Here is a 21,246-nt window from a genome sequence, read left to right on the forward strand (position 1 = left end):
GGGGCGCTGCGGGAAGGGCAGGGGCAGACGCGGGAATGTGAGTCAGGGCCGTGAACCTCCACCCGCCTCCCAACACACCCAAGCGTAGGAACCATGTCGTGTCGGGTGGCCCTGGGCAGTCCAGGAGGACGGGCTGGTGCTGGGCAGACAGATGAGTAAACAGAGGCTGTGATGCTGCCCCTGTGATAAGGGCAGCGCTGAAGACAGGGGCAAAGTTCAGTGTGGAAGAGCCTGGTCACATCATCAGAGTGACCAGAGCTGAGATGAGAACCGGTGTCCTGGGTCCACAGCAGCCTCCTCCCCGGGCCAGGGCCCCAGAGCCGTGGGTGGGGGTGTGGCTGTCAGGGAGCCAGTGGGCAAGGAGGTGACTCTGAGCTCAGTGGGGCAGGCTCTGTGATCTGTCACCCTGGGCCCGTGCTTGGGACATGGCTTGGCCTGTGGAATGACCCACTGGGCAGCCTGGACCCTCTTCATTCTCCCAGGCAAAGCCCAGCTTTTCCTCTGCAGAAATTTTACGCCAAATTAAGGAGCCATTTGCCCTTAAAGTTCTCAAAGAAACCTTTTCTATCACCAAACTCTCTTTAATCTACTGTCATGAATGTTTGTCCCCTATCTGCTTTGCCTGCTCCCTGTGGCTAGGGAGGGGCAGGGGCTGGGCTGGGGCAGACACCAGCCTGGACCTGGGGACCCAAGGACTACAGCTCAGCCTGCGGTGGGAAGAGCTGTGGGCCCGAGAGGAGGGAGAGGACCCTTGCAAGGCCACCAGCCCCCTTCACCTACAGCATCGCCCTTAATCCTCCCAAGAACCCTGTTACCAGCCATGATATTTGCCCCTCTCTCAGATGAGGACAGTGAGGCTCAGAGAGGCAGTGACATGCCCAGGATAGCATAGCCTTTCTGTGGCCAGAACAGGCTCAGACTGTTTGGCCCGCCATCCAGTGCTCAAGGTGGCGACGTTTCTGCTGTCAGTGGGTGGCTCTCGGAGCAGAGAGAGATTTCAGAGGGGTTCGGGTGGAGGAACCTAGGGACCAAGCAGCACCGGGTTCTGTGGGATCTCAGCCTTTTGCTTCGTACACTATTGCGGGAAGAGGGGACAGCCATGGAGGCCTCTGTCCCCCACTCCAGAGCTGGTGGTGGGCTGAGCTGGGGGAATGAGCAGCAGGAGGCCACTGTCACCCTCTGCTGAGAGCCCAGTGCCCGGCACAGCAATTGGGCCGGTGGGTTCTGGATGCCACCTTCCTGGCTAGAGGCAGGGTGGGGACTCGGGACAGAGAAGACCATATGTGGACCTGAGGCTGGAGCTCTGTCCTCGGGACAAGCTGACCTGGGCTCAGGACCAAGAAGAGCTGTAGATGCAGTCACCCCGGGAATGTCCCCAGGGGAGCCATCCATTAGAGTGAGTCACCGCCCAGCCCGTGTCCTGCTTCCCTCAGCGTCTCCTGGGTCAGGGCGTGCACAGCCTCGGTGGGAGCTGCTGCTGGAATCAAGCAGTGCCCTTTGCTCAGGTGGACCTGGTCCCTTTCCTGCCTCTGCTGTGTGATCTTAGGCAAGTCCCTCCCCCTCTCTGAGCCTCAGGTCCCTCCTTGTAAAATGGGGATCCTAGTGATCGATGCATCCTCGGGGTTGTTGTGCGTTTGGTTGATAGAGGGGGAGGAGCAGAAATCAACCCCTCTCGTAGGGTGAACTGGGCCCTGGTCACTGCTGACCCCGTCCCTCCCAGCTGCCGCCCAGCCTAGGTGTGGATGTGACAGGAATGTCCCCATGTATCTCATACATACGAGAAACCCAGGAAGAAATTTTAAAAGTCAACCAAAGGTGTGTCTACCTATTTTAGACTAAACGTTAGCATTTGAAGGTCCATAGCTTTATAATTCCCCATTTCATCCATGCAACGACGGGTGAAGCAGTTTCACCAGGCTCATTTCATGGGCTCAGAGAGGTTAAATGTTCACCCCAGGGCCACAGAGCACCTCCCTGGCATCATCCAGGCTGTGGATGCCAAACCCCAGCTTCTTCCCGCGCCATCTCTGCGCGTTTCATTAAGAGCTGAGGCCTGTGACGCTGTGAGAGTCACGAGCAGATCTCTGTTCGTGGAAGCCCGGGCTGCGGGCGGCCCAGCCGGCTGTCAGAGGGCCTGCTTCATTCTGATGGCCTCATTGCCCTCGCAGAGCTCTGTCGGTTACACTGGTTTTAACTGGTAATTACCTGGGCTGATGTGGGGGTTAGACACCTGCCAGGATTCTGACCTGGTTTGGAGGCCCGGGCCCCAGGCCTCTGTGGGTCAGCGGCCCCTGAGCCTCCATGGAGTCTAATAGCAGAGTCGCTGTGGCACCAGCGCCCACGCCCAGGCTCCCACACCCGTTGCCTCCAGCTCCAGCTCTCCTGGCAGCCACATCTGGCTCCTGGGAAGCCAGAGCTGGTGCCTGCCGGGCTGCCGACCGTCAGTGGCAGCCAGTAGGACCCAGAGGCCGTGGGCCTCTCGCAGGCCTCCCGCCCGTGGTCAGACATCTGTGTCCGAGCAGATGCTTTAGTTGCCCGGCTCCTGACTGGCAGTGCCTGTGCTGGGAGGTCACGGCTGTGGCCAGGGCCGCCGGTGGCCCTGCCTGGCCTGTCTGTCAATCTCAGCCTTGTGGACTCTTGGTTCCCCTTGGCCAGGACGCTGGAATGGGGGCCGAGACCCATGAGTAGCAGACGGAGCCTGTTCCTGGTGTCGCCTGTGCTCAGGGAGAGGAGAGTCCTGAGCTGGGAGGCCACACGCAGGTTCTTGTACCGCCTGGGCCCACCACTGATTCCTGTACGTCCCAAGTCGTGTCCCTTCCCTGCTCAGGGCCTCTGATTCTCGTCCAGCCTACGGTGATGGTGTCAGAGGACAAGCGGCCTCCAGCCCTGGCCCTGTGGCTCTGTGTGGGAGGCACTTCCTCACAACCCCGCCTGGTCCCCTCGACCCGAGTGTACGTGTGACTGGTGCACCTGGGGCACCTCAGGCCGGCCCCGGCCCCTGAGGGAGGAGGACATGAAGGACCAGCTCCACGTGTTCCTCCTGAATCCTGTCACCTCGTGTCAGCCCAGCGGCAGGTGCCCACGTTCCAGACTGAGAAACTGAGGCACAGGCAGCACTGTGGGCAGAAGGCTAGCCAGGAACAGATGGAGCCACCTTCACTTTTGTCCCGACCCTTCCCTGCACCAGACTGAGCTATTCCCGTGGTCTCCGGCGGCCGGGGACAGGGGTGTTGGGTTTGGGAGAGGCAGGGCTGAGTGGGAACGAGGGACTTGCCCGGGGCCTGCTCGACTCTGTGACCTTGAAGGGGTGATGCTGTACCTCCACGAGCCCCGGGCCACTTTCTTTGGATCTTTACTAGGGAATTCTTCCCTTTTTTCACCGAGTCACTCAAGGATCATGAGGTACCTGCTCGGTGCCGGGCATAGTTCTCGTTCCTGGGATATGACAGTGAGTGAAACAAAGTCCCTGCCCGCATGGGGCTGACCTTCTAGTGGGAGAGACAAGTGACAGATACGTAAGCCACGAAGATGAGTGTCAGGTGGTCTGGACAGTGACACCCCCATCTGGACACCAGAGGGCAGGCAGGACTGGGGTGGGGACTTCTGACCTGGACTCCGACGGCAGGGTTTGCATCTTTGCTCCACCATGTGCTCTCAGTGTGACCTGGACTTGCCAGTCCATCTTGGAGCCTCAGTTTCCTCCTCTGTAAAATGGAGATGCTCACGGCACCCACGCTATGGGGCTGTTCAGGGATTGTGTGAGATGGTACCCAGTGACGACCACTGCCCAGAACCTTCATGTTCCTTCATTTGCATGTCACAGTTACTGTCACGTCTTTGTTTTAAAAAGAGGAGAGTGAGGCTCAGAGAAGTTAGGTGATTTTCCCAAGGCCACATAGCAGGTCGTCTCCCTGCCTGCACATCTTCTGCTCTTCTGCTATACAGAAGCTGTTTCTCCACCCAGCCTGGGGCCTGGCCCATCATTAGGTGCAGTAAGTGCTGCTGAATTGGACTGTGTTGAATGTATGTTGTAAACTGAGAATCTCACTTACACAATATCTGTGTTTCTAGGGGCCGGCCTGGTGGCGCAGCAGTTAAGTGTGCACGTTCCGTTTCAGCAGCCTGGGGTTCACCGGTTCGGATCCCAGGTGCAGACATGGCACCGCCTGTCAAGCCATGCTGTGGTAGGCGTCCCACATATCAAGTAGAGGAAGATGGGCACAGATGTTAGCTCAGGACCAGTCTTCCTCAGCGAAAAGAGGAGGATTGGCAGCAGATGTTAGCTCAGGGCTAATCTTCCTCAAAAATCAAAACAAAACAAAAAACGAAAAACATCTTTATTTTGGGATTTATAGAACGAACGCATGTTAATTGTAGCAAATTAATACCATGTAGATTTATTATAGAATTTTGTTACAGAAAATTCAGACCGTATGTTCAGAAACATATAACATAGCCCCCCAACCAGCCCTGATATTTTGTCGATACAGATACTAATACTTTATTAATACTTTTCACAAGGTGGGACAGAAATGCCCGCTGTTTTGCTACTTTGTCTTTCATTTAACAGTAAATCCTTTCTCTATCTTAAGAACTATTAGAGTGACCAAATGCCCAAAGATATTTCTCTTTTTAAAAATTAATTCATTAATTCAGCTTTATTGAAGTATAATTGACATATAAACTTGTAAGATATTCAAAGTATACATTGTAGTGATTTGATATATGTATGCATTGTGAAAGGATTCCCCTCTCATTGCGTTAATTAACACATCCATCACCTCGCTTATTCATTTGTTTATTTTTTGGTAAGAACATTTAAGTTCTACTGTCTTAGCAAATTTCAGTTATACAATATGGTGTTGTCAACTGTAGTCACCATGTTTTACAGTAGATCTTCAGACCTTGTTCATTTTATAACTGAAAGTTTGCACCTACCAACCTCTCCCTATTTCCTCCACCTGTAGCCCCTAGCAACCACTTTTCTGCTCTATTTTTTTTTTTGAAGTCTAGCCCTGAGCTAACATCTGCCACCAATCCTCCTCTTTTTTGCTGAGGAAGACTGGCCCTGAGGTAACATCCGCGCCCATCTTCCTCTACTTTATATGTGGGATGCCTGCCACAGCATGGCTTGATGAGCGGTGCCATATCTGTACCCAGGATCCGAACCAGTGAACCCCAGGCCGCTGAAATGGAACGTGTGAACTTAACCGCTATGCCACCAGGCCGGCCCCTCTACTCTCTATTTTTTTGACTTTGACTTTTTTTTTTAGATTCCACATTTAAGATACCATGCAGTATTTGTCTTATTTCACTTAGCATAGTACCCTCAAGGCCATCCACGTTATCGCAAATGGGACAATTTCCTTCTTTCTCATGGCTTAATAATATTCCTTTGTGTATATATATATATATACCACCTCTTCTTTATCCATTCATTCATAGATGGAACTTAGGTTGTTTCCATATCTTGGTTATTGTGATAATGCTGCCGTGAACATGGGGTGCAGCTATCTCTTTGAGATCCTGTTTCCCTTTCCTTTGGGGACATCCCCAGAAGTGGGCTGCTTAGATCACATGCCAGTTCTATTTTTAATTTTTTGAGGAGCCTCCATAGCGTTTTCCATAGTAGCTGCACCAGTTTACATTCTCCCCGATAGTGCGCTTTTCTCCACATCCTCACCAACACTTATTCTCTTGTCTTGTTGGTGATTGCCCTTCTAAGAGGTGTGACATGATAGCTCATTGTGGTTTTGGTTTCCATTGTCCTCATGATTAGTGATGTTGAGCACCTCGTCGTGTACCTTTTGGCCATTTGTATGTCTTCTTTGGAAAAATGTCTATTTAGTTCCTCTGCCCATTTTAAAATCAGGTTATTTGGTTTTTTGCCATTGAGTCATATGGGTTATTTATATATTTTGAATATCAACCCCTTATCAGATACAGTCATGTATCATTTAACAATGAGGATAGTTTCTGAGAAATGCTTCATCAGGCAGTTTTGTCGTTGTGTGAACATCACAGAGTGTACTCACATAACCTAGGTGGTGTAGCCTATGACACACCTAAGCTTACGGTACTAATTTTATGGGACCATTGTTGACTATGCGGTCCATCGTTGACTGAAATATCGTTAGGCAGTGCATGACTGTATGTGGTTTGCAAATATTTTCTCCCATTCTGTAGGTTGCTTTTCATTTTGTTGATGGTTTCCAAAGGTGGTTTCTCTTTCAAGAGTTGAAGGTGGGTCCCTTTTCTCTAAAACTCTATCTGGCCACCAGGACAGTGTGCCCTGTGGATCCTGATGGCTGACTCTTTCTCCCCCAATCCCTGTCTCCTCAGTGTTTTCTCATCCTTCTGGGTAAATGACTACTATTGCCTCCAGATCTCAGGGAAGGAAGTTGAGTCTCAAAGAGTATAAGTGACTGACTCAGTTCCTGGGTACCCAGATGCATAGGAGCAGATGCGCAAACTGGATCAGAGCAGTGAGGAGGGTGGGCCCTCGAGGTGGCGGAGCACGGTGGTTAATTACTCCGGAGTAGCGCACACCGAGTTTCAATCCTGGGTCTGCCCCTCGAGAGCTGTGAGATGTTGAACAGGTTACTTAAAGTCTCTGCATCTCAGTTTCTTTACCTTTAAAATTGGAATAATAATACCTATATCATAGTACGATGGTTAGATAGCTTACGGCATTTAAAAACTTAGCAAATGCTTGGCACTGCTCAATAAATGGCAGTCAGTATGCTGAGGAAGGACCTGCTGTGCTTATCTACACCTCCCCCCCCAGCCCGTCATTTACTTAGGGACCTATTGCTGAGTGTTAAAGAGCACAGTTCCAGGATCAGGCCGCGTGGGTTCAGATCCCCATTCCACCACTTACTGTTTATAGTGGATTCTGTGGTGCCACCCCCCCCCCGACCTGCCTTTCAGGATTGAGTCACTCATTGCCGCAGCTGCCTGGGCGGGCTCTTGAGAGTTGAGTTCTTCTCCAGGCATCCATCAGCTAGGCCCACAGGAGCTTCTTGCCCACAGTTAGGCACCCCATGGTTAGGCACCCCACATTCAGTGACTGGTTTGTGGGAGTATAAATGTCCAGCCCTCTTGCCTCAAGGAGGGACAACTCGGAAGGGCCACCAACCCTGAGCTCTCTGTACAGATGGAATGGGCTGAGGCCTTTGTTGTGGTTGCGTCACTGCTCAGCTGTGTCCAGTCCTGCTCCCTGCATTCCCTACAAAGAAACACACTCTCCAGTAAACGTGCTGACTCGGAGTCTGTTCCCCGGGAAGCCTGACCTAAGATACTATTTATTTGATTTTTGTGTGAGTTATTTAATGGCCTGTGCCTCAGCTTCCTCATCCATAAAAGGGGAGAGCTAGTAGTTCCTGCCTCACGGGATGGCTATGAGTATTAAATGACCTAATAATCTCTGTAAAGTGCTGCAACAGTGCCTGGAAAATGCTCAGTACTGTCACGCGTTGCTTAACGACAGGGATACGTTCTGAGAAATGCGTCATTAGGAGATTTCGTCGTTGGGTAACATCACAGAGTGCACTTACACAAACCTAGGTGATTTCGCCTACTACAAACCTACGCTGTACGGTACTAATAATCTTACCATCATGTACGCGATCTGTCCTTGACCGAAAAGTTGTTATGCAGCCCTTGACTGTAAATGTTAGCTTTGTTTATTTGTTTGTTTTTAGCCAAAGGCCAGCTGGTTAGTGACAAGACCAGAAGTAAACCCCAGTTATTTCCTTTAACTGCTGGCTCTGTGCCATGAGCAGCAGCCGTTCTTCTGAGCAATCTAGAGCTCTGAAGATGGTGAGTGTTCTGGGGAAGCTGAAGGCTGCAGACTGGGGTATGGAGCAAATTGCGGTAATTTGCGTCAAGCTGACCGTGGGCCTGTCTTTGCCTCTGTAAGGGCGGATCTGGGGCTGCGGCTGGGCTCTGGAGTCGGCTCCGAGGTAACCGGGAAGGGGAATCGCGCACAGTAGGTTCACGGTAGTGTCGGTAAGGAATGGCCACAGAGCGAACAATCCAGTACTGCAGAAGAGAGACAAGGTCTCTCTCTCATTCTGTGGGCGACGAACAAGGCTGGAGGAGGAGGAAGAGGAATGGCCTCCTGGCGGGGCTCAGAGAAGTCTTGGCAGGAGGTGACCTTTGTGCTAGACCTTGAAAGAAGGGTAGGATTTAGTCAGAAGGAGGTGAGAGGAGATGCGCAGGCAGAGGGGAGGCATGGAGGTGAAAAAGCTCTTGGCATGTCCCGGGACTCCAGTTCCTCAAGTAGAAATCCACTCTTGGCTTTCCCTGCCCAGGATCCGGCTGTGTGTCCCTTCAGGTCACAGTAGGTGTCAGGCTCCCCCAGCCTGGCACCCAGCGTTCCACGTTCTAGTCCAGCTAAACCACACAGTGCTCCCTTGACACGTCCCCAGCTTGGCGAGGCCGTGGATGAGGGGAAAGAATGCAGACTTTGGAGACGACTGCACCTAGACCTAATCACACCTTGGGTCCTTCTCACTGTAGCCCTGGGCAAATGAGTGAACTTCTCTGATCTTCAGTTTTCTCATCTATAAATTGGGGTGAATAACGTATCTTTTACAGGGTTGATGTGGTCACCAGACTCCAGTCTGGCTCTCAATGATCCCTGCCTCCTGCTTGTGTAGACCCCTCCCACCCTGTGCCACTGCTGGTTTGTGTGACCAATAGTGATGATATGTCACTTCCAAGATTAGGTTATAAAAGACTGCAGCTTCCCTCTTGGCACCCCCCCCCCCCACCAGATTACTCATTCTGAGGGAAGTCATGTCAGGAACAGCTCTCTGAAGAGGCCCACGTGGTGAGGAACTGAAGCCTTCTGTCAACAACGGCCATGTGAGTGAGCTTAGAAGTGGATCTGTTCATCCCATCAAGTTCTCAGAGACTGGAGCCTCAGCCAACAGTTTGACTGTCACATCGTGAGAGACCCTGACCAGACCCACCCAAACAAGTGCCTGGGTTCCTGATCCTCAGAAACTACACGAAATAATAAGTGGTTGTTCCTTTAAGCTGTTACATTTGGGTTAATTTGTTATTCAGCAGTAGATAACTAATACAGTTAGGTAAGCATTAAGAGAAAAGGCATGTGTAACGTGTCCAGCATGGTGCCTGACGTGGTTTAGTGCTTAAAAAATGGGAGCTGACACATTATTTTCCACCTCTATGTCTTTGCCTAGAATACTCTCCTCCATTTCTGCTTGTCACAATTCTCCCACTACTCTCAAATACATTTTCTAGAAAAATGTTCTCTGACCCCTCCTTCCCACGGCACCCTCCATGATCAGAGCCCTCGCCTTCGTCGTGTGTGTTTCTCTTAGGATGCTGGTGGCTTTCCGCCTGTAGATTCAGGGGCGTGCCTGGCTCCTTTCTCCTGCTTCCCAGGAGACCATGAGCAACCTGAGAATGGCACCAAATCTGACCCTCATGGCACTGCCACCCACCGTGCACCCCAGCCCCAGCGTGGCAGATGCTCAGGGTAGACTGGCAAAGTCATAGGACGGAGGAATGCAGCAGGAGGCAGGGAGTGCTGAGAGCTGGGTGAAAGAGTCTGGGCCCGGTCAGGTGGGGCAGAAGCCGGGCCAGCCCTCCCTGTCTTTACGGAAGCCGACAATGGGTGCAGCATCTCCCTGGGCCCTCTCCTGGGACCCTGAGTCCCCGCAGGGCCCTGCCTGGAGGAAGGTGTCTTCAGCAGGCATTCTCGGGGCACCTGTTGACAGAAGAACCTTGTTAGCAGGTGACCCCCCCCACCAATATTGCCACCTGGGGGAACTCTAGGGCCACTCATTGTATATGGGCTCCATGTCTGAAAGCCCACACAAAGGACCCCAACCTGACATGTGACCCCTGGCAAGTCTCTGCCCCTTCTGGGCCTCAGTTTCCCCACTTATGAGGTTGCCCTGGAGGCCTTTCCAGCTCTGACCAAAGAATGGGCCCACCTCCTGCCCGCTGGTGGGGCTCCTCCAGGCGGGAGGCACAGGGTGGGGAGGAACACCCAGCCCACCTCCTCACAGGATCCCATTCCCCAGGGGAGAGAGGGGATGTGTCACCGTGACCACATCTTCCTGGAAAACTCCCACAGTCGGTTCTTTCCCTGGTTTGAACTGGGGGAATCGCATCCCTCTTGCTCACATCTCCTTGGATCTATTTCTGGCCTCGGCGGGCTTGATGTGGTGGAGCGTGTGGCTGTTCCCTTCTCATTTGGGGTCAGGCACGTCTGAGGCCTGCACCGGTAATTATGAGTGCAGAGCCGTTTATGGAAACAGCTCTTGAGAAAAGTCAGTAATGAGAACTGACTAAAAATGCCTCCGACGTGAGGCCTGGCCTCCTCTCGGCAGCGCTGAGATTTCTGGGTGGGAGGAGGCCCTCAGGGTGCAGGTTTGATAGCGATCGGCTCTGCGGACCCCGTGCGCCTGCAGAGGCCGGGGGCCCAGGTCTTGCTTTAGGTCGGAAGTGGGGCCCTCGGCCTTGTTGCTGCCCGTCTGCCCCTGGGGCCCCGGGGAGCCTGCTCTCCCCTCGGGGGCCGGGCCGTGAAAGGAGACACGTCCCACAGCAGAGTGAGAACATGGGTGGCTTCTGCTGGAGGCGTGCTGTGATGTGGGAGCCACTCCCAAGGGGCTGAGGAGGCTGGACACTGAGCCGCTGTCCTGGGGACCAGGAGCCCTCGGGAAGGACAGAGGGGGACATCCCCTCCGGGCCTCAGAACACAAGGGGCTGGAGGAGCCGACTGCTGAGCGCCCCCCATTTCCACCCCCCGTTGTTCGGTCCCTGCCCTCAAATTGCTGGCCGTCCAGAGGGGCAGACGAGCCAGGGACGGGGATCCCTGGGATGGGGAAGGGCGAGCCTAGCGGGCTGATCTGTGTTGGGGCAGAAGAGGACGAGGGGGCTTTACAGCTGGACCCAGAGGAAAGTAGCCTGTAGACGTGGCGGGATGGGGTCAACCCAGGCGAGAGGGACTCCGGGGAGGGCGTGGGCAGCCAGGAGGCCCAGGAGGCCGTCGGATGGGCTGGCCCGGCTCAGGGGGCCTGGGACGCAGAGCGGAGCTCAGGCTCCTCCCAGGGGCCCTGTGGGGCTGTGGACGGGTTTGAGGGCAAGAAGGATTGATGGACAGGTCAGAAGATTCTGTTTTCTTAGCCATTGTGGGCTAGAGGAAGAGGGTGTCTTTTGAAGTCTTACGTTTTGGTCTGAAACAAGACCGATTTAGGTCATCTGGGTGACTCTAAATTTTGTCCAGAGCACAAAAATAGCCGAAGCCTTTGCTGGTGTCAGTCTGGTGGACACAGGGTGTGGCATCTGGAGACCTGGCCTGTGAGTGGCAGGCACAGGGCCTCAGACGTGGAAAGGCAGAATGTGGACTGCGGCCGTGGCGGGGGAGGCCAGCTCCTGCCCACAGCAGGCCCTTCCCGAAAACGTGGGATCCCGAGGAGGTTTTATCAGGGGCTGGAGGAGAAGGCGGAGGGTCCCATTAGCACACGTTGGTGAATCATGATCGTTGATTGTTCTGGAAGCCACATTAAGGTGATTCAGAAAGTATTCATTTGCTGCTGCTTCCCCAGACAGAAGCTGGTTCAGTGTTTGGACATTTGGGGCAGCTTTTATAATTTGTGGAAAATAAACATTTAAAGGTCTCTATTGAGCCAGGTACAGCTTTGTCTGTTCCCCATGCCCAGTGAATAGCCTTGTGCACATATCTTTTCATATTTTTGCGAGTGCATCTTAGGGATTGTTGTGTCAAAGGGTAAATTCATATATAATTTTGCCAGGGTACCGACAAAGGATATTGCCAAATTCCTCTCCAAAGCACTCTACCAGCAACGTGTGTGAATGCTCACGTCTGCTCTATCTATTTCTGTCTCAGAGTCCGTACTGAGCACCCTATGGAAAGCACCCCCGTTACTCTTGAGCCCATGACTCTCTATATTTCACTTACGGTAGAAATATCTCCTATTTTGTTTGTTTGTTTATATTTTCCCTCCCCCACTGGACTGTAAACTCCACGAGTGCGGAGACCCCTGCTAATCTGGCTTGTTCACTACCATGTTCCCAGTGCCCTGAACAGAGTCTTACATACAATAAGAACTTGACAAATTTGTTTATAAATTTAACTTCATAAATTAACAAATAAATAAATGAGCGAATGAGTACATTTACTTAGAAAAAGGTCATTCAGAATCTCCCCTTTTCCTCTAGCCCATGGCCTTGGAATTTCTGGCATGGCCTCCTGAGAGTGTCACATCTTAGCACAAAGTTGGGAGAGTACAAGTTAGGCTCCTCCAAAACTCCTTTTGAATGGCCACCCCTCCGCATTCATTGTCTGATTGTTTACAGAGCCGTCTCTCGGCCCCGTGAGGAAAACTGGGCAGTATCCTTATGCCCGGTTCACAGAGGAGATGAGGGCAAGAGGAGGAGTACGAGCCTGGTTGGTGCAGGGTCAGGCCTGCAGTGAGGGTCCTGACCACGGGCCAGAGCTCTCCATGTTGCCCGAATCTGCCTCTTTGGCTAAAGTAGGCATGGTCTGCACAGTTAACAAGGAGGGTAGGGGGGCCAGAAAATGCTTCCCCAGAACACCAGCTTTTGGAAAATATATCTTCTAACTCAAAGCAACAGCCACTGAAAAAGCTGCAGTTCCACAGGTGGCCTCTCCCCACTGACTGTCAGATAAAGGAGTTACTCTCTTTACCCAGTTCCACACTTCAGGAAGTTTCACCAATTTTTGATGAAATTCTTATTTTCCTAAGTGTGCCACCTTCCAGCGCCTGCCTGGAACAGCGGGGCGGGCAGTTTCCCAAGCTGGAACTACGGGCTGGTTTGTCAATTTCACAAACCCACAGGATGGAAGTTTGGACCTGGGCTGAGTTCAGGTGAACCAGGCTCTCTTGACCCAGAGCACCTGGGCCCCCCAGGTCAGCAAGGGAGGGAGGCCGCAGAGCAAGCACCACGCGCGCACGGAGCTGGCGGACTCATGGGTTGTTCCCTCGGTCGCCGGATCCAAGAGAAATCAGCATCAGGCCTGCAGACAGAACTCCCAGTGGGCCCCCAGGTCCCAGCCGTCCGCGCCCACTGTGCCTTGGGGACAGATCCCCTTAATGATGCTTTGAGAGGGGTCAGGTGCAGTATGTGACTGAGCAACCCTCCTTCACTGTCTGTGCCACACACTGTGACAGCCAGCAGCCTGGGCCTGTGTCATCCTGCAGATGAGGGATTCTTACACAGCCACGTGACAGAAGTGTTCTGTGCAGTCCTTGAATCTACAGGAATTGTCACCAAAGCTGTGTGTGTGTGAGTGTGTCTGTAGGAGGAGGGGACTTGTGTGTGGATATTCATGGCAAGCATCACTTGGCAGAGGTCCAGAACCCTGCCCTCCATCCTCTGTCTGTGGGAGGACAGGTGGCACCTGTGTCACCTGCCTCTGGAGCAGCCTGGCTAGAGGGTGGGCATGAGCTGCGTGTCTGGCACCCTGTCAGATGATGGAGGTTCCATTCTCCTCCACGGTCTGGGGATGAAAAGCCCGTCTCCTGCCCAAATGTGTGTCCACCGGCCCCGCCCAGTGCAGCTGTTTGCCCATCCATCCCTGGACCAGGTCCCCACCGCGAGGACAGGAAGTGCTCCCCACATCCGCCTCCGCCACCAGCCTGGTGACTTGTGGTCACTGAGCCCAGTAGCCAGAGAGAGAATTTTTAAAAAGACTCACAGACATGTCATTAAAATCTCAGTGTTGGGTTTTGGGGGAGGCGCTGGGCGGCTCCCGCCCCTGCTTTGCGGAAACACAGATTTTTAGTGTTTGAAAGCGACAGGAGGCTAAAGTGAGACGGCCCTAAATATACTGTCCTGGGCATTTCCGGGCAGCTGGGGAAATGCGGGACTTGGTCCCACCCGCGGTCTCTTGCCCGGACTCAGACACCCCCACTGGGCCGCCTCGGGCCCCTCCAGCCTGTGCTTCACCCCCGCCTCCACGCATATCTTCCCCTCCACCCCAAACCACGCCGCTTCCCTGCGGCCCGGAACCCTGGCCCCACAGGCCACAGGCGAGGCCCACACCCCTAGGCTGGATTTCCAGCCCTCCACAGTCAGGCCACAGCCAGACTCACGCCCTGTGCCCCGCACCGCTGATCTGTGGGTGGCCTCAACACCCCCGCACCTGTGTGTATGAGGTGCCCTCTGCCTAGAATGCCCTCCCTACCACCTTCTCCATATGCGATCCTTCAAGGCCAGTTCACATGTCACCTCCTCCAGAAAGGCTGCTCAGATCCCATCATGTCATGGGACCCTCCGACTTCCCCAGTGCTTGACGAGGCCTCTCCAGGAGCTGTCACTCCTTCCTCTCTGCTTCTCATTCCTTTCCATGCCTCCCTCCTTCCTCCTTCACCTCGTTCTACAAAGGGACCTGCCTCCTTTCGCCCTTTGCTGTGTTTCATGGCTGTCCGTGTCCCTGCCGGTGCCATCCGCTCCTCAGCTCTGGGCCTTTGTTCATGCTGTGCCCTCCTCCGCAGGGTCCTTCTCCCTTGACGTCGTGGCAAATTCACTGTCACCCCTCAAGCCCCAGCTCCAGCATTAGCGGCAAGCACCCTCCTCCCCCAATTCCCACCAATGCACATCGGCAGACTCGGGGAGACCCGGTCCCCCTGAAATGTGCTCAGTTATGTCCCTGCCCACCACCGTGGTCCTTTGCTGCCTCAGGTCTGATGTCCATCTCCCCAGAGGAGGGACCTGACCTCTGCCCCATCTGTGGGTCCCAGAGCCAGCAGGAGACTTTGCAGGACAGGCTGGGTTTGGGGGCCAGAAATGGACCCCTTGTTGGCAGCCACCATGTGCCAGGCTCTGTGCTGGGGCCCTCACCATACGGCTCGTGGAGCCCGCTCAGCACCCAGGAGGCAGAGCCCAGGAGCCAGCCCCACCCAAGCTGCCCAGGCCCCTGGCTCCCACCCAGCTCTGCCCACCCTGGAGCCTGAGCACAGAGCCACGTGTGACTGCCAGCCCGGCTTTGTCTTGCAGTGGAGCTCGACCGCACCCTGGGCCACCAGGAGCCCCACTGGAAGGAGTTCCGCTTTGACTTGACCCAGATCCCAGCGGGGGAGGCGGTCACAGCTGCTGAGTTCCGGATTTACAAGCTGCCCAGCACCCACCCGCTCAACAGGACCCTCCATGTCAGCATGTTCGAGGTGGTCAGGGAGCGGGCCAACAGGTGCCAGCCCCGCGCCCTGCCTCCCGGTCAGGCCTCTGTCCGCATGTCGGCCCAGCCCTGGGGGTACATTAACCAGAGCACAGAAGGGGAGCTTCCTGGGGAGCACACCCTCAGAGACGGGAAGATGCTTGGCCCGAGGCCCCCTGCACCGTGGAGAAGGGCCCAGCATCAGTCCTGGCTTCAAATCTCCGCCCTGCCTGTGGGACCTTGGACGGGTCACTGAGCTCCCGAGCCTCCATTTCCCCATCTGTACACGGGCGCAGTAACACGTTTGAAGAGTAGATACAGTGAGATAAGACACGTCAGGCGCCCAGCCCAGAGCCAGGCGGTAGATGCCCCACTAGTGGTCCCCAGGCGGGCACTGGAAACACAGAGACGGCTGTGCTGGCCCTCGGTTAATTGTTCTTTCGTGTCCACAGGGAGTCTGACTTGTTCTTTTTGGATCTTCAGACGCTCCGAGCTGGGGACGAGGGCTGGCTGGTGTTGGACGTGACAGCAGCCAGCGACCGCTGGTTGTTGAACCGTAACAAGGACCTGGGACTCCGGCTCTATGTGGAAACGGAGGATGGTAAGACTCAGGTCGGGCAGCGAACCTTCTCCTGAGGGCTCCTCCAAGGCCGCTGGCGGCAGACGCAGCTGGAGCCGCCTCCTCTGGCCCTGGAGGCCGCCCCTTTCTCCGCGGGCCGCAGGGTGACAATGCCCTCCCCACCGCGGGGCTCCGTGGGGTAACGAGGTGAGGTTCCCACAGTGCGGGACAGCAGGAGGCCCCTGCCAGCGGGCGTTTCCTCCTCTCCTTGGGCAGAGCCAACCCTGGAGCTGGTGAGGGAGCGAGTCCATGTTTCCCTCCCCAGGAAATGAGTGATTCTTTCTACTCCTCTCCGGAGCGGCCTGCAGGAGCTCCTCCGGGGGCTCCATACTGGGCAGAGCACGGGTGCTTCCACCCTCAGGCTCTGGGCAGAGAGGCCTGGCTTTGAAGCCCGGCTCTGCAGCTTTCTACCTCGGTGACCTTGGCAGGTCGCTGACCTTTCCAAGCCTCAGTTCTCGCGTGTGTAGAATGCGGATTCACACAGTCATTCGTTAGCAGGCACCTGAGGGGGGTGCTGCTTCATGCCAGGCAGTGGGGACAGAAGGGCTGATGGTAGGCACAAGACTGGCGTGTTTGAGCCACAGCAGGGGGCCGGCATGCTGGGGCAGAGCGGGCCAGGCAGAGATTAGGCGGCATGAGATTGGGAGAGGTGCGCAGGGGGCGTGAGGAGTTCGGGGAAACCCAGCCAGGGGTGGAGTTTCTAGGGCAGCTTATTTTATTTAACAGCAGTGGAGGGCGACAGGGTCTGAGTCAGGATTTTATAAAAGAGCCCTCGGAGACCCCCGCCCGCCAGGAGGTGCAGCGTCCCTCCCATCCCTTCAGTGTGGGCGGTGCTTGGTGACCTGCTTCCCAAAGTCCCGGACGGCCACGGCTGGGGGAGGCACCTTGACAGTGGAGAAACTTGAGCAGCACGACCTGCGCCAGGTGACCCAGGTCACGTGAATAAGTCACGTAGATCCACGCAGCCCTGATGCGCTGGGACAAGAGGGCGCTTCACCCCAAAATCCCCCAACCCCAGTCTAACCGTGAGAAAACGTCAGACAAACCCAAACTGAAGGATATTCTGCAGGATACCTGGAAGTACTTCTCAAAACTGTCCGGGTCATCGAAAACAAGGACGGTCTGAGAAAGCCCAGAGAGGCCTAGGGAGTTGTCATGACTAAATGTCTGGAATCCTGGAAGAGAAAAAGGGCACTGGGGAAAATGAAATCCTCGTAAATCGTAGAGTTTCACTGAGAAGAAGAGACCAGTAATGGTTTGCTGGTTGTGGCATCTGTGCCAGAGGGATTTAAATGTTAACATTTCCCAGGGGAAGCTGGGTCTGCATATATAGGAACTCTCTGTATTATCTTGCCATTTTTTTATAAATCTCAACTATTATAAAACAAACAGAACAAAAAGACTTTATCATGTGTGTAAACCAAACGCCCCCTGACGTCAGCGGGGAGAGCAGCCTGTGGGACAGGAGCGAAGTCAGAGGGCCCGGAGGCACACGGGGCGCAGGTAACAGCTGTGCGCCCTTGTTAGGGAAATGGAGAAAGGCTGAGCGAGGAATCCTGGATGACCAGGATTGAGCCACGGGATTTTTTTAATAGATTTTTTTTTGCCTGAGTTGGGGAAAAATAGAGGAGGTGCAGGTTTGAGGTAGGAAACAAGGTTGTCTCTGGCGGTGACATTATTGAGAGCCCTGGTGGACGTCCACGTGGAAATGTCATTTCCAGGACAGGTGAGTGCGGGAGACGCAGGGGCGGGGACCACTGACACACCAGCGGGTTAGAGCCCTGGGGCTGGACCGGTCACCCGGGGAAGGAGGGAGCCACGGAGAATGGAGGAGACCGGCGGCCGCGTCTTCCCTGAGTGTCGCCGCCGCGGGGCCTCCGTGCGCCGCCGTCCTGCTCCTGGTCCCGGGGGCCGGACCGTCCGCGGCCGGGGAGCCCCGTCTTCGCCTTCCGCGGCCGGGAGGCGGGGCGCCTCGGGAGCCCTCGGAGACGGACGCGCCGGGGTGCGGGGGGGCCAGCCGGGCCGGCGCGTCAGCCCGCGGGCGCCCTGCCTGCTCTGTGACGCGGCGGCGGCGGCGGCCCGGGGCGCACGCGGTCGCCGGCCTGTCCCCGCGGCCCGGAGCCGGGAGCGGACGATGGCGGCCCTGCGGCTCCTCGCGGCGGCGCTCGGGCGCCGCGTCTCCACCGGCCGCTCGGGGCGCGCGCTGGCCGAGGGCGGGGTGTGCGGCTTCGCCAGCAGCGCTCGCGCCCGCGCCCGGTTCTACACGGATCCCGTGGAGGCGGTGAGAGACATCGCCGACGGGGCGAAGATCATGGTCGGGGGCTTCGGGCTCTGTGGGATTCCGGAGAACCTGATCCGGGCGCTGCTCAAGACCCGCGTGAGAGACTTGACCGTGGTCAGCAGCAACGTGGGGGTGGACGACTTCGGGCTGGGCCTGCTGCTGGGGACCAAGCAGGTCACCCGCATCATCTGCTCTTACGTGGGAGAGAACGCGCTGTGCGAGCAGCAGTACCTGGCGGGCGAGCTGGAGCTGGAGCTGACGCCCCAGGGCACCCTGGCCGAGCGCATCCGCGCCGGCGGGGCCGGAGTGCCCGCCTTCTACACGCCCACGGCCTACGGGACCCTGGTGCAGGAAGGCGGCGCCCCCATCAGGTACTTCCAGGACGGCCACATCGCCATCCTGAGTCAGCCGAGAGAGGTGCGGGAGTTCCACGGGCACCACTACCTCCTGGAGCACGCCATCACGGCGGATTTCGCTTTGGTCAAAGGGTGGAAGGCCGACCGCGCAGGAAACGTCATCTTCAGGCGAAGCGCCAGGAATTTCAACGTGCCCATGTGCAAAGCTGCGAACACCTCGGTGGTCGAAGTTGAAGAAATTGTGGATGTGGGGTCGTTTGCCCCAGAAGACATCCATGTTCCTAACATTTATGTAGATCGCGTCATCCAGGGGGAGAAATATGAGAAAAGAATTGAGCGTTTAACAATCCGGAAGGAGGAAAGTGGAAAAGCCAAGGCTGCCGAGGATATAAGAACATGGATCATCAAGCGGGCGGCTCTCGAATTTGAGGATGGCACGTATGCCAATCTGGGCATAGGCATCCCTCTTCTGGCCAGCAACTACATCAGCCCGAATATAACCGTCCACCTTCACAGCGAGAACGGCATCCTGGGCTTGGGTCCGTTCCCACGGAAAGACCAGGTGGATGCAGACCTCATCAATGCCGGCAAGCAAACCGTCACCATTTTCCCCGGGGGCTGTTTCTTCTCCAGCGATGACTCGTTTGCCATGATCCGAGGGGGACACATCCACCTCACCATGCTGGGAGCCATGCAGGTGTCCAAATACGGCGACCTGGCCAACTGGATGATCCCCGGAAAGAGGGTGAAGGGCATGGGGGGTGCGATGGATTTGGTGTCCAGTGCCAAGACCAGGGTGGTGGTCACCATGGAGCACTCCACCAAGGCCAACGAACCCAAAATCTTGGAGAAATGCACGATGCCCCTGACCGGGAAGCGGTGCGTGGACCGAATCATCACGGAGAGGGCCGTGTTTGACGTGGACAAGAAGAGAGGGCTGACGCTGACCGAGCTCTGGGAAGGCCTGACGGTGGAGGACATCAGGAAGAGCACGGGGAGCACCTTCGCCGTCTCCCCCGATCTCAGACCCATGCAGCAGGTGGCACCCTAACCCGGGAGGGGGGTCCGTCGTTTGAAGCTCGCGGGTGTTGGTCCACAGGTAGTCAGGAACCACGTGTGTACACACAAGCGGTCTGACCAGATTTCTCCTGGCATCTCAGACTTGCTGCCCCTGGAGACGCACTTTGTTCTCTCAGGAGGATTTGACTCTAATTAAAAACAGAAGGAAAATGTAGAAGTTTATCGAGTCTGTTCTGTGAGGGCTGAGAAAGCTCTGCCACGTGACTGAACGTTGGACGCCCCCTTCCCTGGCTGCCTTTGCGTTAAATTCTGTGCAGCTGGAGATGATGCCACAGGCAGGGTTTCCTTGAGGTGCCTTCCCTCGTGAAGGAGTGCTTAAATTTAGGGAGCGAACGACGAGGGAGGGTAAGACCCCCGGGGTTCACCTGAGGCGCCGTTTTCCTAGTAACGTGGCAAGTACACAAGGACAGGTGTGCCTTTGTGATCGGAAGAAATGCTGTTGGAAGGAAAGGGTTTTCCTTTGGCCCCTCTGACTTTCCTTCTGGGGCCGTTCATTTTGTTGCTACATTTTGTTTCCCTGTAACCTCCCATCCTGCTCCCCCAACATGTCTCCTCCCCGTAGCTAAATAGACGTCTCTAGAAGGAAAGCAAAACGGTCTCGGAGGGACAGTGACTGGTAACAGGAGCGACTGAATGGGGGGCCTGCTGGTGCTGCCCTTCCAGTGGGAAGTGTCCTCTGTGAGTAAACGTCCGTCTGGGGGTCGCCAAAGGCTGCGGCTTATGCTAGGAGTTCTAGAACCTGGATGGGTTTTCTCATCCTGAATCATGGTGTTCTTGTGTCGTCCAGAAGAGACACTTAGCTCCTTCCTCTCTGTGCTGGAGCCCAATCTGGCCTCCTGTCGATACTCCCTTGTGACCCAAGAGGGGCTGTGAGGTGTTTCATCCCAAACCCATAGTCGCAAAGACTAAAGAGAAAACAATGAGTGTGTGTGTGTGTGTGTGTGTAAAGTGTTAAAAACCAAGCCTGACGAGGAGCTGGCACTTTCTCAGTGTAGCTCTGGGATGCACACAACCGACGGGAGCACTTTGGGAAGAGCAGGAAGTTCTCGCTGCTCAGGGAAGGCCTCTCAGAGAGGTCTCCCTGGGGCCTCAGCCCGAAGGAAGGGCCAGATCCTGGAATGGGGAGCTGGACAGGGAGACAGTGCTCCGAGGGGACAGCCTGGGGTGGGGGAAGTGGCCAGGGACCATGGCCACATGCGGGGTGGGATGGAATGTCATCGAGGGGACAGTGGGCCACCTTCACCTTTGGGGCTTCTGGGGAGGGGCCTGATCTGCCCTGGGTGTCAGGAGAAGTTTTCCAGCAGCAGCATGGAGCAGGCAGAGGTTTCCAGAAGCAGACAAGTTGGAGGGCTGTTAAGAGAGTACAAAGAAAGGAAAGGATTGCGTTCCCCGTTCTCCTGGGATGAGGAAGTAACCTCGGGCCAAAGCAGACCTTGTCCACAGCTGGGATTCCCTGCAAGGGTTTCAACCTGGGTCCTGATTGTCCTTCAGCATGGCCTCAGGGTCACGCCCATGACTGCAGGCTGCGGTGGGGCAGGGACTGCAGGGAAGGGCCAAGTGGCACCCAGAGCAGGAAGAAGCCTCAAGGAGAGATGGGAGCAGTCTTGGCCTGGCACAGCTGGGGAGGGGTGTGAATTAGGACTTGACCGCCTGTCCAGGGTCGGGATAGGGCAGGTGAGCTGCCAAGACACCTGGGCCCTGATAGGCCGACACAAAGTGGAGCGAGGCT

The 21,246-nt window shown here is 55.6% G+C and overlaps 2 protein-coding genes across 4 annotated transcripts in view; both read left to right on the forward strand.

The window, feature by feature from the left end:
- BMP8B (bone morphogenetic protein 8b) overlaps positions 1 to 21,246 on the forward strand; it is a 34,265-nt gene that overhangs the window by 949 nt on the left and 12,070 nt on the right. For all 3 annotated transcript variants that reach the window (XR_011436432.1, XM_070260333.1, XM_070260332.1), the window contains exons 2-3: positions 15,025 to 15,214; positions 15,634 to 15,782. Coding sequence is in view for 2 of the 3 variants with exons in the window: in XM_070260333.1 (XP_070116434.1) it covers positions 15,025 to 15,214; positions 15,634 to 15,782 (339 nt within the window). In the remaining variant the exon portion in view is untranslated. The remainder of the gene's footprint in view (positions 1 to 15,024; positions 15,215 to 15,633; positions 15,783 to 21,246) is intronic.
- Positions 17,773 to 19,671, forward strand: OXCT2 (3-oxoacid CoA-transferase 2). Its single transcript, XM_070260280.1, has one exon. It carries the CDS (start codon positions 17,935 to 17,937, stop codon positions 19,486 to 19,488), a length of 1,554 nt encoding a protein of 517 aa, XP_070116381.1. The 5' UTR covers positions 17,773 to 17,934; the 3' UTR covers positions 19,489 to 19,671.

This window comes from Equus caballus, chromosome 2 (genome assembly GCF_041296265.1).
Source record: "Equus caballus isolate H_3958 breed thoroughbred chromosome 2, TB-T2T, whole genome shotgun sequence".
In the NCBI taxonomy this organism is placed as follows: Eukaryota; Metazoa; Chordata; class Mammalia; order Perissodactyla; family Equidae; genus Equus; species Equus caballus.

Coding starts and splice junctions, on each gene's coding strand:
- OXCT2 (XM_070260280.1), top strand. CDS start 17,935: ATGGCGGCCCTGCGGCTCCTCGCGGCGGCGCTCGGGCGCCGCGTCTCC.